The 15,508-nt window shown below is 40.3% G+C and overlaps 2 protein-coding genes across 10 annotated transcripts in view; one reads left to right on the top strand and one right to left on the bottom strand.

Annotated features, from left to right (window-relative positions):
• PAAF1 (proteasomal ATPase associated factor 1) overlaps positions 1 to 9,001 on the bottom strand; it is a 40,751-nt gene extending 31,750 nt beyond the window's left edge. For 2 of the 6 annotated variants that reach the window (XM_042232749.1, XM_042232751.2), the window contains exons 1-6: positions 8,933 to 9,001; positions 7,896 to 8,007; positions 7,636 to 7,746; positions 7,337 to 7,377; positions 3,734 to 3,837; positions 47 to 136 (exon numbers count right to left, since the gene is read on the bottom strand). In XM_042232749.1, coding sequence (XP_042088683.1) covers positions 47 to 136; positions 3,734 to 3,837; positions 7,337 to 7,377; positions 7,636 to 7,746; positions 7,896 to 7,987 — 438 coding nt within the window. In that variant the 5' untranslated portion in view covers positions 7,988 to 8,007; positions 8,933 to 9,001. Of the gene's footprint in view, positions 1 to 46; positions 137 to 3,733; positions 3,838 to 5,288; positions 5,408 to 7,336; positions 7,378 to 7,635; positions 7,747 to 7,895; positions 8,008 to 8,932 lie in introns of all 6 variants that reach the window. The other 4 variants (XM_042232750.1, XM_012096025.4, XM_042232752.1 and 1 more) reach the window with 4 other exon arrangements.
• LOC101104176 (cytochrome c oxidase assembly factor 4 homolog, mitochondrial) lies at positions 8,453 to 12,402 on the top strand. Of its 4 annotated transcripts, none has more exons than XM_042232755.2 (2): positions 8,453 to 8,619; positions 11,699 to 12,402. In XM_042232755.2, exon 2 carries the CDS (start codon positions 11,711 to 11,713, stop codon positions 11,963 to 11,965), a length of 255 nt encoding a protein of 84 aa, XP_042088689.1. In that variant the 5' UTR covers positions 8,453 to 8,619; positions 11,699 to 11,710; the 3' UTR covers positions 11,966 to 12,402. The 4 variants fall into 4 exon arrangements, with proteins under 4 accessions (XP_042088689.1, XP_004016359.2, XP_011951419.2 ...); XM_004016310.5 differs by lacking the exon at positions 8,453 to 8,619 and adding an exon at positions 9,187 to 9,260; XM_012096029.5 differs by lacking the exon at positions 8,453 to 8,619 and adding an exon at positions 9,187 to 9,346.
• Positions 12,403 to 15,508: the final 3,106 nt, after the last annotated feature.

Below are 15,508 nucleotides of genomic sequence, written 5' to 3'. Positions count from 1 at the left end.
ACTAACATGTTATTATGTTTTCTCCTCATTTTATAAAAATACTTACACTCTTCGTATGAATTCTGGAAAAAGTAGTATATGGTGCCAGAAACTTTGAAGATACATTTTCCTTTGGACATGAAACATGAATGCTTTTCTAAACAGAGAAGGAAAGATGAAATCCATCAGTAAAGCTACATCAATAGAACTAAATAAAGCTTCTTAAAGAAAACATTAGGATGAAAGAAACTCTTACCTTTTAAGTGTACCCTCCTTCTCTAATCCTCTTTCCCCAACCCATAAAACTATCACTCCCCTATAGATAAGCAGTCCTTTTACTGCAGAGGGTTGCAATGTAATTTGATATTGCTGAGCCATTATGTATTTATGTTGGTTTCAACCGAAGACAAACCAACAATAAGATACAAATGACAAACATGAGAACATTAATTTCCATAAAGAAAATCCAATACCAGTACTCTCAATCAGCAGTGTGGCAAAAAACAGGACCAACAGCATCAGCCCGCAGGTCTAGGGCACAAAAGACTTATCTAAAAGTAAACCTGCCGCCTACAAGTATTTTCAGAAAGAATGTTAGACTACTGGCATGTATAGTTACCAGAGTAAGAAAGTAGGTAAATTATGGTATGCTCATACAATGTGTAGGCCCTGGTCAGGCTTACAATCCCACCCAGGCTGAAACTGACTATATATGTTCATAGACTGGTCATGACCAAATAGCTGTCTTATGGTATCCCATGTGTTCTGCCTAATCATTACCACGTATTATTTCAGCTACCGTAGCAAGAAACCACTAGTGACATAGTATTAAATTATACCTAGGACCAGACATTAGATTCAAGTGACATGACTTGCTAAAGGCAGACTGTAACCATTTAAGCATGTTGGTGTTTCAAGGCCAAGATATAACAGGCTTGGTAAACACCTCCTCAAGGATTCTTGCAATACAACAATCCCCTACTCTAATCAGCAGAACACTAACACTGTCCCCTAAGTGTGTATCTCCTACGTAGAGCTGAGGAGCTGCTCTCACCAAAGGGACCCTAATCTGTTATCCCTTATGCAATAGTACTTAAAAGTTTCTGAAAATTCTTCTGGACAATGAAAATGTCTTCAACAATCAAGACTTTCTAAACCTCTTTATGTACAACAAGCACAGTCTTCACAGTTCATTAGAAAGAATAGTTTCAAAGTTATAATATTCTCATCACTGAAAATCAATATTCTCTTATTACAGATCTTCTATTCCTTTAAAAAGACAATTAGGTGATCTACATGGACCGTTCTTTCTTAGCCAGCATATGTATGCCTGGCTGCCTGCAGGCCTTTTATTAAATGAGTTTTTGCTCTAACCGCATGACAAAGCACATACAGCTGCAAGAGAGCTGACCTGGATTTGGAATTGTCTCCTGTACCCGAAACTAAAGTGTCAGCTAAACTTTCCTGGCTAAATATTCATACCAAGAAACGACATGAGGAGCTCTAAAAGCTTAGTGTTCCGGCCTCTGGAAGAACTGGGTTTTCTCTCAGAAGACTTTATTTCTTTGGAGTTAATTATATAAAAGATTTCAAGAAATGAGTGGCTTTCTCCTGCTCATCAATCCTGCAAATCACATTTTAATCCATAAACAGACAATGAAGGAAGATAAATGTTGAATTATCTTCCAGCAGTAGAAAATGTTCATGTTGTTAATGAGAAGATTTAAAAGAAAAGCTGTGGGAAGTATCAAAACAGACAAAATTCAGTGTGAAGGGGAAGAGTGAATACTCCACACTAAGATAAAATTAAAAGTCAAAACTTTTATCTTTTGAGGGGTTAGGTTTTTAAGCATAATGACAGATCTGTTTTAACAGGATAATGCAGCAACATCAAATACAAAGTGACTCATGGTAGTTAGGAAACATGAATGTTCAACCATAAGCACTTACTGTCTGACCCAGCAGGTATTCAGCAATAATTAGCAATGATGTTGGAAGGGCCTGAGTACAAAGGGAAGAAAGGAAGTCAGCACCCAGGCCATGAATGGATACTGGCAAACCACCTGGGGAAAATGTAGGCTTGCAAGGTGGTGTTATACTTGAAGTTAATAGAAATGGGTTTCAATTCTGACACAGTCTAGCCAGCTTTGATTATCAAGGGTTAATTAACCTCTCTGAGTCTGTTTGCTTATCTGTAAAATGGAAATTTAAAATGCTAATCCCACAGGATTGTTACAATAAACAATAACTCACTTTTGAAATATCTTAGTTTCTTTTATATGCATTCTCAATCCCCACTAATCAGCCTATGAAGTAGAATACAGTCTCTGTTTTATAGATGAGGAAACTGAGGCTCAGGTAACCAAGTTATTTGTCTAAAATTATATAGCTAGTAAATGTCACAGTAACTAAGACTTGGACTCAGATCTTCTGGCACTTTCTACAATACTGTTTATGAAAAACAAATATAAAAATATATAAAAACACATAGCTTATTTTGCACAGACAGTAGTAAATGAACATTTGCTAAAAATCTTATGTAAAAAACAAAGTACTCTATTCTTGTCAGTACACCTGAAACATCTTATAACTAAGAAAGCTTAATTACACCAAAAAAAGAAAAAAAAAAAGGCTGTTTCACCCTTTGGGAATCATCTCACTAGAACACAATGACTGCAGCCATCAGAACGAAGAAGGAAAGTCAGATCATGAGTTCTGCAACACTTAGATGGCCATCTACTCACCTCAAAGACTGATGAGAAAAACAATATATTAAGTACCATAATACAGGCCTTCACCAAGGTGTGGCCAAACACATAATGCTATATTGTACAATATGGGGTACTAGCTACATAAACCTACTGAGCACTTGAAATGTGGCTAATACAAATGAGTGACTGAATTTTTAATCTTAAAGTTTAATTTAAAAACTGATACTTGATCCAATTACTGGAAAACTTTTTAAATATGTTTGGAACTAGTTAGGTACATGAATCATCTGTTTTCAACTGTAAATTTTTGTAAACCTAAATACATATCAAGTATTTCCAATTAAAAAATTAGAGTTTGAATTGAGATGTTCTCTAAGTTAAAATATACAAAGGAGCTCAAAGACTCAATAAGAAAAAAAAAAAGAGTAAGAAGAAAGAAGTGTAAACTATTTCTAATAATTTTTTATATTAATTACAGGTAGAAATAACATTTTAGATATATTGGGTTAAATGAAATACATTATTAAAACTAATTTCACCTTTTTTTTTTTACCTTTTATATGTGGCTACTAGAAAATTCAAAATTACACATGGATACATACTGCTATATATAAAATAGATAAACAAAAGGACCTATTGTATAATACAGGGAACTATACTCAATATCTTATAACAACCTATAATGGAAAAGAATCTGAAAAAGAATACATATATAATAGCCATATACATATATACATAACTGAGTCACTTTGCTATACACCTTAAACACTGTAAATCAATGAGACTTCAATAAAAAATTACACATGTGGCTCACTAATGAACAGCACTAGTATAAGAGACTTAAGAGAAAGTTTGCATTTAAAAACCATGTCTAAGTATAAAAGAAAAACTGTTGACATTCAAAGGCAATAAAAATTATGATTATTATATGAATGGAATGGAGACGACAGTGATACACAGATGAGTATAAATATTAAAAGTAGATATATAAGATACTACCATAGTTTTCGACATGATGCCATCTAGAAGACATAAAAACTTACCTTATTTATTTCATTCACAATAAATCCTTCAGAAGCTGTAACCTCTGGGATGCCATCAAGGCCAATTCCTTGACAAGTTAGGCTGCCATACAAAGTTGGTTTCCCTATATAGACAAAGATGCATGTTTCAAAAAATAAGAAGAATTAAACATCTTTCTCCTTGAAGGCCCAATTCAGGCATCTGTATATATGGGAGGAAACTGGCTCATGAAAGAAAAGCAGGTACTTGTGTTAGTAGTGAGGTGAGTAGAAAGAAAAATAGCCTAGATGAACCTAATTTGGAAGAAATATACTCAAGGGCTAAAAGCCAGGAACAAAGATTTTGAGATATAATATAGTATTTGTAAAGCTACTAGAGTAATCTCAACCTCAGTTTTACTGCCTGTGAAATGGAATTTTCCCAAGATGAAAGATGAAGATCAACATGAACATATGCATTTATCCACAGTACAGACATATTAACACAGACTAAAGAGTTAAGCTTCAATAACTGGGAAGTCTGCTTAAGCAGGACACTGCTTTTGTAGAAATATAGGCTAAATAAAATTCCTGCACATAAATGTTAAAATGTTCTCTTCTATTCTTCTCCTGTAGTGTGTGTGTTGTTCTGTAACAGCCCACAATGTGTGTGTGTGTGTGTGTGTGTGTGTTGTTCTATAACAGCCCACAATATGTTGTTTACATTTCTGGCCTCCCCACCAGACTATGGAGTCCTTGAGTTCAGAAAACCAGCAAAGTGCTCAAATTATTCAGTAAATAACTGGTGCATGAAAATTAAATTCTAGGAGTAAGAGGGAAGTAAAAGTCATCATGCCAAAGTCATTCATTCAGAGTAGGAGAGCTTCCTAGAGAGGGTGGGACTTGAGAAGGATCTTAAAAGATACAACTAGGCAGAAAATAAGGGAAAGGAAAGGGGAAGGAAACGGCAACCCACTCCAGTATTCTTGCCTGGAAAATCTCACAGAAAGAGAAGCCTGGTGGGCTATAGTTCATGGGGTCACAAAGAGTCTGAGTGAGTCATGACTGAGTGAGCACAAGGGAAAGGAAACTCCATGTCAGGGAAGGGCATGTCGAGAATAAAGAACAGTCACACAGGAACAAGGGGAGAGGAGGCATCAATTAATATACTAGTTTAGTCACTGAAAGATATTAATGGAGTAACTCACAATCTAGGGTAGAAGTCTGGACTAGAGAAGATCTAGTGAAGAAGGTGTGGCAGGGAAGTGGCATGAAATGTTAGTTCAGAAAGATGCCACAAAAACAGGGTTGAGTGAACTCCGCGTTTTGTCCCTCTCCATGATTCCCTCCTGGCTTCAAATTATCCTAGGAAGTCTGGCCCTTTTGGTATATTATTTCTACCAATCTCCTGTCAGCACTGGCAATGACCTCTCTACATTTACAAAGCTACTGAAACGATCTGAGTCTCAGTATCTTGTCTGTGTAACAAAAGTGAGATTAATCTAACCATTCACCTTTCTACATTTCTACATATAGGCTGCTGAGTGCAGATACAGAACAGGACACAGCTGTGCAAACTGGCGCCGTTCCAACTTACCACAGTTTTCAAGCTCTGCGTAGTTTTGGAGTCCTTTTGTCCCTTTTGTTCCCAGAGCAGCCAATTCTCACTATACCTAGCCTATCAGCAAAACCTTCTTCCTGCATAACAGCCAAAAACTGGAAACAATTCAAATGTTCGTCAGCTGATGAATGGACAAAAAATGTGATATGTCCTTACAGACTATTACTTGGCCATAAAAACATACGAATGCCACAAAATGGATGAACCTTGAAAATGTTATGTTAAATGAAAGGTGCAAAAGGCCACATATTATGACTCTATTTATAAGCAATGTCCAAAACAGGCAAATCCACAGAGAAAGTCAATTAGCGGTTGCTAGGAGCTAGGAGGAGGGGAGAAAGTAGAGAGACTGCTAAACAGCATAAGGTTTCTTTTAGAGGTGATGAAAATGTGTAGAATTACTGACAGACACACAACTCTATGAATATACTAGAAACCACTGAATTGTACACTTTAAAAAGATAAACTTTACTGTATGTGAATTATATCTGAAAACAGTTATTATCTTAAAAAAAAGATCAAAATCCTAATAGTCCCTACATGTTATGGTTGACATCTAGCACATAGATAGCATGCATTTTATTTCAACAAAACTGCCATTTCAGGGGAAAACAACTCTTCTTTAAGAGCTGACTCTAACTCCAACATCACAAAGAAAATATAGGCTATAAGAAAATTTCACATTTCTATATCCAGGTCTATGCATGTATCTATTAATACATCTACACTTACCCTCACCTTTCATCTTACTCTTTTAGACTTAATTCAATCTCGCTCATCTAAGATACTGATTTTTCAGCTGGTCGTCTTTTCTACCTACAGCCTAAGTATTTGTTTCTTTTTTTAAAATATATTTATTTACTTTTAAATAAGGGCTTCCCTGGTGGCTCAGACTGTCAAGAATCTGCCTACAATGCGGGAGACCTGAGTTCAGTCCCTGGGTCAGGAAGATCCCCTGGAGGAGGGCATGGCAATCCACTCTAGTATTCTTGCCTAGAGAATCCCCATGAACAGAGGAGCCTGGCAAGCTACAGTCCATGGGGTTGCAGAGTCAGACACAACTGAGTGACTAAGCACAGCATTTTTAAATGAAACAAAGATGAATATTTTTAATGTATAACCTGTATTTTAATTGCTCTCCAATTAGTTCCCATCTTTAAAAATAAGACAAAAATCCTTGATTCTGAGACCTCCCAGCTACCACCTTTCTTTGACACAGCACCAATTTCCTCCAAAGAAAACTGTTTAAAACTCTATTTCTCCTAGAATATCTTATTATGGAGAGACGTCAAAGGTCTCTGAAAATGAAAAATAATCAGCAAAACAAAGCTTTCTTACAAATTTAAAAGCAAAAAAATTTTAATGTTACCACACTAACTGAAAACAAATGGATGAGAATAATACAGGAATGTCATTGAAAGGAAAAATTTGGAAGACTTGGGAACTAACTATATATGGTAGGGTGAGGCACCAGGTTTTTCACTCTAATGTCTAGAATAGTGATAACTTAAGAACTGAGAAAATCTAGAAAGAAAACCTGTTTGACAACAGACGCGCTCAGCATCAGATTCTGGATCTGATAAGCTCAAAACAGCAGCGAGAGTTTTAACCAGAAATGTTTAGCAGGTAACTATTCAATCTCTGCTTGAAAATGAAGAGAGGTCAGAACTAGAGCTGTAGACCAGGAATCATTATCAGGAAGATCACAACTGAAGCTACAGAACTGCCTAGAATACAATAGTATATGGCAAAGACACTGATTAAGATGCAGCAGCAATGTCTCCACAAATGTCTGTGGCTCCCAATGGGACACGAATAGGAAGCCCTTCCCCTAGAATGGAGGAGTTGCAGTGGCATCCATTCAGCACAGAATGGTCAAGAACATCTGAAGACTGTTGAAGCACATCTCAAGACTACTTGAAGCACTGTTCAAGTAGTCTAGGCCAGGAGAAAGTAGGAAGCTCTTTCCTAGGGGTTGTAAATCCTTTCTCTAAAGGGAAGGCATAGAGATTTAAGGATATTACCTGGGGGGTGACAGCTCAGCCAGGCCTCCCCTTCGTCCTTCCTATGAAGAGAAACAAAAACGTAATTAGACTCACTCAATGTCAAAATGGATGTTATTGATGAAGGGGAGAAAGAACATATAATTTCCAGTTTAGCCAGAGCACTTACACAAATCAGTCTAATACGTTATCCAGGCATAGACAAACTTTATTGAAGAAATACTTATGGATTGTGTTTAATGCATAGACCTGTTAGTTAAGTGAAGCTCAAGTACTTCATCATGAAACACTTATTAGCTGCACTATCCTGGGCAACTTACTTCTTGATTCTGAACTTGTGTTCTTGCAAAGGTAGGTGGTCCTCAATAAATGCCAGTGTTCCTCCTATTACACATCTGGTGTTGTAGTAATAAGGTTTCTTTTCAGCCCACCTAGTAAGGCATAAGTTTCTTAAACTCAGGAGACTATGTTCCATTCATCTTCACCATTGTTTCCATTTTTAAAACCTATTAGTATAATAGTTGCCATTCATGGCACTGCTGTTGGAGAAGGAAACGGCAACCCACTCCAGTATTCTTGCCTTGGAAATCCCAAGGACAGAAGAGCCTGGCCGGCTGTAGTCCACGGCAGACACGACTTAGCGGCTGAACATCTCGGTACGGCTGTACTCATTCTGGTGCCTGGCAAAATAACTTGCACAGTATATGATACACAATAAATAAATGAATGGTTTGTTGTTCATTCCAATTAAGCTGTTAGCGTCTCAAAGGCAGAAACCACCCTTAAGTTTAGAGTACACATCTGAACTCCGCCGAGCATCTATTTAGGTCAGAGTCTGGACATGGTTTAAGTGTTACACTGTTCCCTGAAAAGACCTGTGAAGTGAAGTGAAGTGAAGTGAAAGTCGCTCAGTTGTGTCCGACTCTTTGCGACCCCATGGACTACACACAACATGACTAACACACCACTGGGAGAAGGCAATGGCACCCCACTCCAGTACTCTTGCCTGGAAAATCCTATGGACAGAGGAGCCTGGAAGGCTGCAGTCCATGGGGTCGCTGAGGGTCGGAAACTACTGAGCGGCTTCACTTTCACTTTTCACTTTCATGCATTGGAGAAGGAAATGGCAACCCACTCCAGTGTTCTTGCCTGGAGAATCCCAGGGACGGCGGAACCTGGTGGACTGCCGTCTATGGGGTCGCACAGAGTCGGACACGACTGAAGTGACTTAGCAGCAGGGGTCGAGAAGGATGCCAAGACTCCTGGTAATGCAGATTGCTGGGACTTTTGGAAATAGCTGATAAGTAAGTATTTGCTAAATGACCATGACTATTTGGCCAAGAGTCTTCCTGCCTCTCAGTTTTCCTGTCTTTCTCCAACTCATTGATGCTATTCTGCCTCTGCCATCACACGACGCATACGTGTTTCCTGGGATACATAACTCTTCTGAGAAGGAAAAACAATGACCATGTGGCTTTGAGACTTCTAGGCCCAGGGTTCCCTCAACAATTGATGAGGCAACCCCTATGGACATCCTGGGTCGGGGATGGCGCTCCTTAACGTAAAGGCAACATCCGCTACCCGCCTCCTATGTCCCAGTTCTGGACCTGGATTCACCTGAGAGCCTGGGCCCAGTCGCTCTGAATCCTCAAAGGTACCGCCATCTTGGCCCGCCTCCACCAGCCCGCCCCTTCCGCTCTCTCCCGGAAGTGGATGCCCCACAGAGCCTACGTCGAGAACGAAGGGCGGGATCTACCCGAAAAGCCGCTAATGGAAATACGTGATGTATTCTCCTTCTCTCCCCGCCCCTTTGCGCGCGCGCTCCTTGCAGGAAGCTGGTTCCTGACCCGAGGTTTACTGGGTAATTCGGTAGAGTTACAGCTGCCTGCGAAGCCGACGCCGCTGTGCAGCAGCGCGCGTTCGAGTCCTCCTGTCTGCCTGTTCGGTGAGCACTGTGTGCCGCGATCTTACGCGGTGAAGCCTAGCGGGCACAGCGCGGGCTCGCGAGTGCGCTTGCGTCCTCTCCGGAAGGTGGTGGTTTTAAGTAACTTGGCCGCTTGGGTTTTTCTGCTTACCCATCCTTTCAGTGCCTTCTTAGTCCAGGCTGGCCTTCGCGAACCAACTGCCGACCTTCCATCCTGCCCTGGTCTCTGAGCGAGGGTCTTCCACTTTTTACTCATGAGAGACTGAAGCCAGGTTGAGGTGGGGAATTAAGTCCTTTCGTAGCCCATGCACTTGTCCCTTATTAGCATCTTATTCCTTGCGGTAAAGTGAGTTAAATATTACCTTAAGAAGGAAGGAAACTAAGGGATTTCCTCTGTGGTCCAGTCGTTAAGATTGCCCTTCCGCTATAGGGGACACTATATAGTTCGTTTCCTGGTAGGGGAACTAAGATCCCACATGCCAAAAAAACGGGGGAAAAAAAAAAAAAAAAGGAATGCACGCTAAGGCTTGCGCATAGTAAAACGAGGTGCCAGTATTTGAATCCGGATTTCTTGGCTTAGAATCCACGGCACTGTTCTTTCCACCATATTGTTTCAAGAGGCTTGCCCTTGCCTTTAAAGAGCTCAGTATATTTAGAAAGAAGAAACATGTATAGTAATAGGAGTTATCATTTATTGAACTCTGGACGTGCCAGGCTCCTTACGTGCATTATCTCATTTAGTTTTCAGTCCTGTGAGATAGATTTGATGTGTGTTTTTCAAGAGAGATTATAAAGTGTAATTTGCTCAAAGCATCCCAGTGAGTCAGTGACCAGGCTAATTTTCCAATCCAAGTTTGTTTTCGAAGCCCATTTTCTCCCTCCTCCCTTGCCTTCAAAGCAAATGAATTTTGTGTAGGGCCAGTACTCTTGCCTGGAAAATTCCATGGACAGAGGAGCCTTGTAGGCTACTGACTATGGGGTCACAAAGAGTCGGACACGACTGAGTGACTTAACTTCACTTAACTTATAGAGTTCTTGGGCTCTCCCAGTGGCTCAAAATGTAAAGAATCTGCCTGTAATGCAGGAGATCTGGGTTCAATCCCTGGGTCAGGAAGATCCTTTGGAGAAGGAAATGGCAACTTGCTGCAGTATTCTTGCCTGGAGAAATCCATGGACAAAGAACCTGACGGGCTACAGTCCACGGAGTATCAGAGAGTCTGGACAGGACTGAGCGATTAACACTTTCACTTTCATAGAGTTCTTAAAACCTTTTTGTGACTTCCCCATTGCCCTCTTGACAACTTAACATGTGGTCTTCCTGTGATCAGATACTTTCTCAACTCATCACTTTCATTAATTTTCCTGTTCTCATACTCTATTCTCCAGTCATGTAAAACTTTCAGTTCATCTCATGTCAAATTCTGTCTCAAATCCCCACCCTGCTCTTCCATTGACTAGAAATATTCTTTACATCTCTGGCTCTTCCCTTTTCATCTTTCAAGTCTCAGTCTAGAAATCACTTTCTGCAAGAAAAGAAGGCTTCCCTGCCTGTTTGTCCCCTTGTCTGGCTTAGGTAGTCTCCACTGTCTTCCCAATTTTAGCTGTTTATAGACACTGTACACAAGTAATCAGCCTTTTAACTTACCTAAATTATAAACTCTATGAAGGCAGGAAGTGTATCTGTCTTGGTCACTCTTGTTTTCTCAACTCTAGCATAGAGCTTGGTACATGATAGATACTCAATGATAATTTGTTAAATGAATCAGAGACCCAGGAAAGGCATTAAGGAGTCTTAGCTTATTTATAGCCTGTCATGGTTAAATTTGTACAAAGGCTGAGTCATTTATCTTCAAACCTCTCTTAAGTTCCTTCTATATGCTACCTTGTGCTGGGTGCTCTGAAGCAGGTGATCGTGGAAAGGCAGTGTGGGCAAGTGCACCTCACATTAAGTATTCTCACACTTCACAAACTTAGTTCTTGCCCTGTACCTTGTATGCTCTTTTCTCCACACAACTCTCCATTCTCCCAAATGTCAAACCCTACCCATATATGGTTACTCTCTCAAGTACTAAACTCTGTTCTTCTCTAGCCATAGAATAAGGCTAATTGAAAAAAAGAAGATTGCTTCTCCAATAGGAGAACAGAGATAGCTTCCCCAGATATGTGACATTTCACCTAATTCCAATTCTATTAGTAGAACCCATTTGAGCTTATTAGTGCTGTGCTGAGCATTCTCACATACTTTATCTCATTCTGTTCAGTTGAGACCATTTTGCAAGCCTGGTGCTGGGGGTACCAGGATGAATCAGGCCCAGTGTTTGTCCTCAAATAGCTCACAATCTCCAAGGGGAGACATAGGCATAAATAGGCTATAACAGTGCAGTGGTAAGTGTTGTTTATAACAGAGGAACATATATAATCATGTCCCTACTCTAACCTTGCTCCCATTGATATTCTAGAGACTCCAGAAGATGTCAGCTCAAGGCCATGCCTGGTCCCGACAGGTGAAGAAGGAGGATGAAGAAGAGGACCCGCTGGACCAGCTCATCTCCCGCTCCGGCTGTGCTGCTTCCCACTATGCAGTGCAGGAGTGCATGGCCCAGCACCAGGACTGGAGGCAGTGCCAGCCACAGGTGCAGGCCTTCCGGGACTGCATGAGTGAACAGCAGGCAAGGCGACGGGAGGAACTGCAGAGGCTGAAAGAGCAAAGCAGCGCCCACCACTGAGACCCCAGACCACCTATCCCCAGAGGATGGCCCTGCAGAAACTAACACCCAGACAGATCATGGGAGAAAGAAATCCTGAACAGTGGAAGTTTGTGCCAAGAACTCTAAGACTTGGGGATAGTATTTGGGCCTGGGGCTGAGAGCCAGGCAGCCATGGGTTTGGACATGAGCTATCATATTGATATCCCACACATCCTCATCCATATTGTGTCACCAATATTAAATATTGACCAGTATTTGCCATGTAAAATAGTGGGGTTAAGGGATGCTCTCCTATGCTACATCTTGGGTCAGTGTGCCAAGTACTGTGCTGATTACATGGACATTTAATTTTAAAGTAAATTCACAATCTAAAGGTAAATTGGTTTTATGAGACCTCATGTGCCATGCACTGTGTAGGAAACTGATGTAATGCAAATATATCTCCCTTCATATTGCTTTAGTCTGGTTTGAGAGAGAAACAAAACACTGGAACAACTAATTTCTGATAATGATACAAATGACTTTGTCTTTCATCAGTTGTTCTGGATGTTTCAGTCAGTCTAATGGAAGGAAGAAGGCAAATGGGAAAACAAATACTAAGTGCCTCTCATATGTCAGACTCTGTTGTATTAACAGATACAGAGTCTGATTTCAACATGCTCCCAACCAAAGAAATACATAAAGTTGACTTGATGTTTAAAAAGCAATTTAACATAACATACAGATTTTCAGCTTTTGAAAAGTTTTTAGAATCTGTCAACATGGAGCTTATATTCCTACTTTAACAGCAATTTGCTGGAGCTGAATGAATGATTCTTCTTTTAGGTGGATGTGTACTGCAGCTCACAACAGTTGCCATTGCTTTCCATTTTTCTTCCATAGAAGTGCATTACCCATTCTGTTGTTTTGCCTCTGACATTTGAGAGTGGGAAGGGAGTTGAGAGGGTGACCATTGCTATAGAACTGGAATGCAAAAGGACATGACATATGCTGTCATCATCAGAAACATTTCTTGAGCATATGTATATATATACACATTAGAAGCACAAATCTGAAATAGAATAGGCCCTAAAACTACTTTGAGCCTTTCTGTTGGTATTTGGGAAGGAGAAAAAGAGAAAAGAGGAGAAGTTAAGAGGAATTCAAGTTCGAAGAACCATAAAATCCCATTTCAAGCAGAAAGAAGTAACTGTGTGTAAAAGGATGAATGAATCTGTTGGGCCATGTGTGCTGTGCTGTGGTTCATCAGAGGTAGCAGTATGAACTACATCTGTCAGCAAGAGTCTCCAAGAGAAGGGAGTTAGTTGACACTGTTAAAGACGAAGTAAACATTACATATTTGTAATATATATAGCAGAAAGGATTACAATCTGCAACAAATAAAAAGTACCTAGAGGGATTTCCCTGGTGGTCCAGTGGTTAAGACACCACGATTCCATTGCAGGGGCATGGATTCGATCCCTGGTCAGGGAACTAAGACGCTACATGCCACTTGGGACAGCCAAAACAAAACAAAAAAATGTACCTAGAAATCAGTAAGAAAAAGCAAATAGCCCAACTGAAAAGTGAACAAAGTTAACTATGCCCCCAAAACATAGGAAAATGTAAATATATTCTACATCACTCATAATCAGAGAAATACAGATTTTAAAAACAAAAGTACAATTAGGTCATCCTGTTGACAAAAATGAGAAGTATTTATAATGACCAATGTTCTTGAGGATGGAGAGAGACACATTCACACTACCGTAGGGATCATAAATTAATAAAGTTTTTTTCAGGGCAATTTGGTGAGATTTACAAACATTTTAAATAAAAGCGATTCCTCTTTTAGGAATCCTCTTAAACATAAACTGTGTACACTATTATTTTCATTGCAGCATGTGTTTAATAGTGAATTAATGGTCACGGTATGAAGTTGCATCAGTGAGGACTATTTGCTTATACAAACATTACAAAAGAAACATACCTATTTATTAATTTGTATAATTAAAATAGAAATAATAGGTCATGAGGGGCAGGGAATTCTAACAGAAAGAGTAGGAGAATCTTCTCAGCAGGAGGAATGGCTTTCACACCAACTAAGTGGATGGAACAGGTTTGGAAGGATTCCAGTAACAGAGAGCCAACACTGGGAGGGTCACAGAATGTGTTTGGGCAAAGAGGGCTCTATTGACACCCAAGCCTGTTTCCTTAAGTATAATAAATGGGGATAATTCCTATTTAATAGGCACACAATAAGAATTAAATGAATTAAATATGTAAATACCTGGTAATAAAAGTTGTTAGCTTTTACTAAACTATTATAACTAATATATATGGAGCATTTAACCCTGGGTATCTGATTCCAGAGTCTGTGCTCTCAGTCCCTATGATATGCGGCTTTCAATCCTACTTACTAGATTAGGGGTTAGTATAGTTTGGGGCAAACTACTTAACATCTCAGGATCTGTTTTTCCTTCTGTAAAAATGCAGTTAGCAATACCTTCCTCAAAGGCATCAAAGCTAGTAAGTGTAGATCTTCTCCATAGGGTTGTTGAAAGAATGAGTTAATGATAGAGAGCTTAGGAATAGCATCTGGCACATCGGTGGCACCCCACTCCAGTACTCTTGCCTGGAAAATCCTATGGGCGGAGGAGCCTGGTAGGCTGCAGTCCATGGGGTCACTAAGAGTCAGATACGACTGAGCGACTTCACTTTCACTTTTCACTTTCATGCATTGGAGAAGTAAATGGCAACCCACTTCAGTGTTCTTGCCTGGAGAATCCCAGGGACGGGGGAGCTTGGTGGGCTGCTTTCTATGGGGTCACACAGAGTCGGACACGACTGAAGTGACTTAGCAGTAGCAGCAAACCTTCACTAAATGCTAGCTATTATCATCACTACTGTGTGCTAGTCACTGTCCTGAGTTACGTTACCTCATTAATCTTCATAACACTACTAACTCCCCTTTACAGAGGAGGAAGTAAAAGGCAGATTGCAGATCAGACTCCAAGTATGTCTTAAGCCTATGTTATTCTCCACTCTGTGCTCTCACAAGCATCTCATGCCTAGCACAGTGCTTAACACACTTATGTGGAAATACTACTTTGCTTTTTCTTAGTGCTTCATGAAAAGGAAATTAACCAGTGCAAGTTGCCCACAGTTTTCTAGATTAATATGGTGTTTTTAGTCTGTCAGTTCTGCAACCCACAGCCGTGGAGCTGGAGTTTAGGGTGGTCCCTGCCTGTCCCTGTACACTCTATACCTACCTCTGCAGAGAGGCTCAGTGCCACGGATGAGCAGAGACCTTTTGGCTGGGTGCCACTGTTGGCTAGGCCTAAGGCAGACATGATTTGGCTCTTCCCTGCAAGGTCCTTGGCTGGGGACGTGGCCAGTGCTCAATACAAAGGTGCACTGCGAAGTGTTCTACTAGATGAGTAATCAGATACTCCACTTTCCTCCCTCAGGTAAAGTTGCCAGACCAAGTCCTGGGCTGCTGACTTTAGAAATCCAAGGAGAACTGGAGGGAGTCCAGGCTGAAACCCTGTACTTTCCCCACTGTTTGGAAGGGTAGGGCTC

Source organism: Ovis aries, chromosome 15 (assembly GCF_016772045.2).
Source record: "Ovis aries strain OAR_USU_Benz2616 breed Rambouillet chromosome 15, ARS-UI_Ramb_v3.0, whole genome shotgun sequence".
Lineage (NCBI taxonomy): Eukaryota > Metazoa > Chordata > Mammalia > Artiodactyla > Bovidae > Ovis > Ovis aries.
The sequence above is the reverse complement of the archived record's forward strand: the minus strand, read 5'-3'. Positions and strand labels throughout refer to the sequence as shown.

Coding starts and splice junctions, on each gene's coding strand:
- LOC101104176 (XM_042232755.2), top strand. CDS start 11,711: ATGTCAGCTCAAGGCCATGCCTGGTCCCGACAGGTGAAGAAGGAGGAT.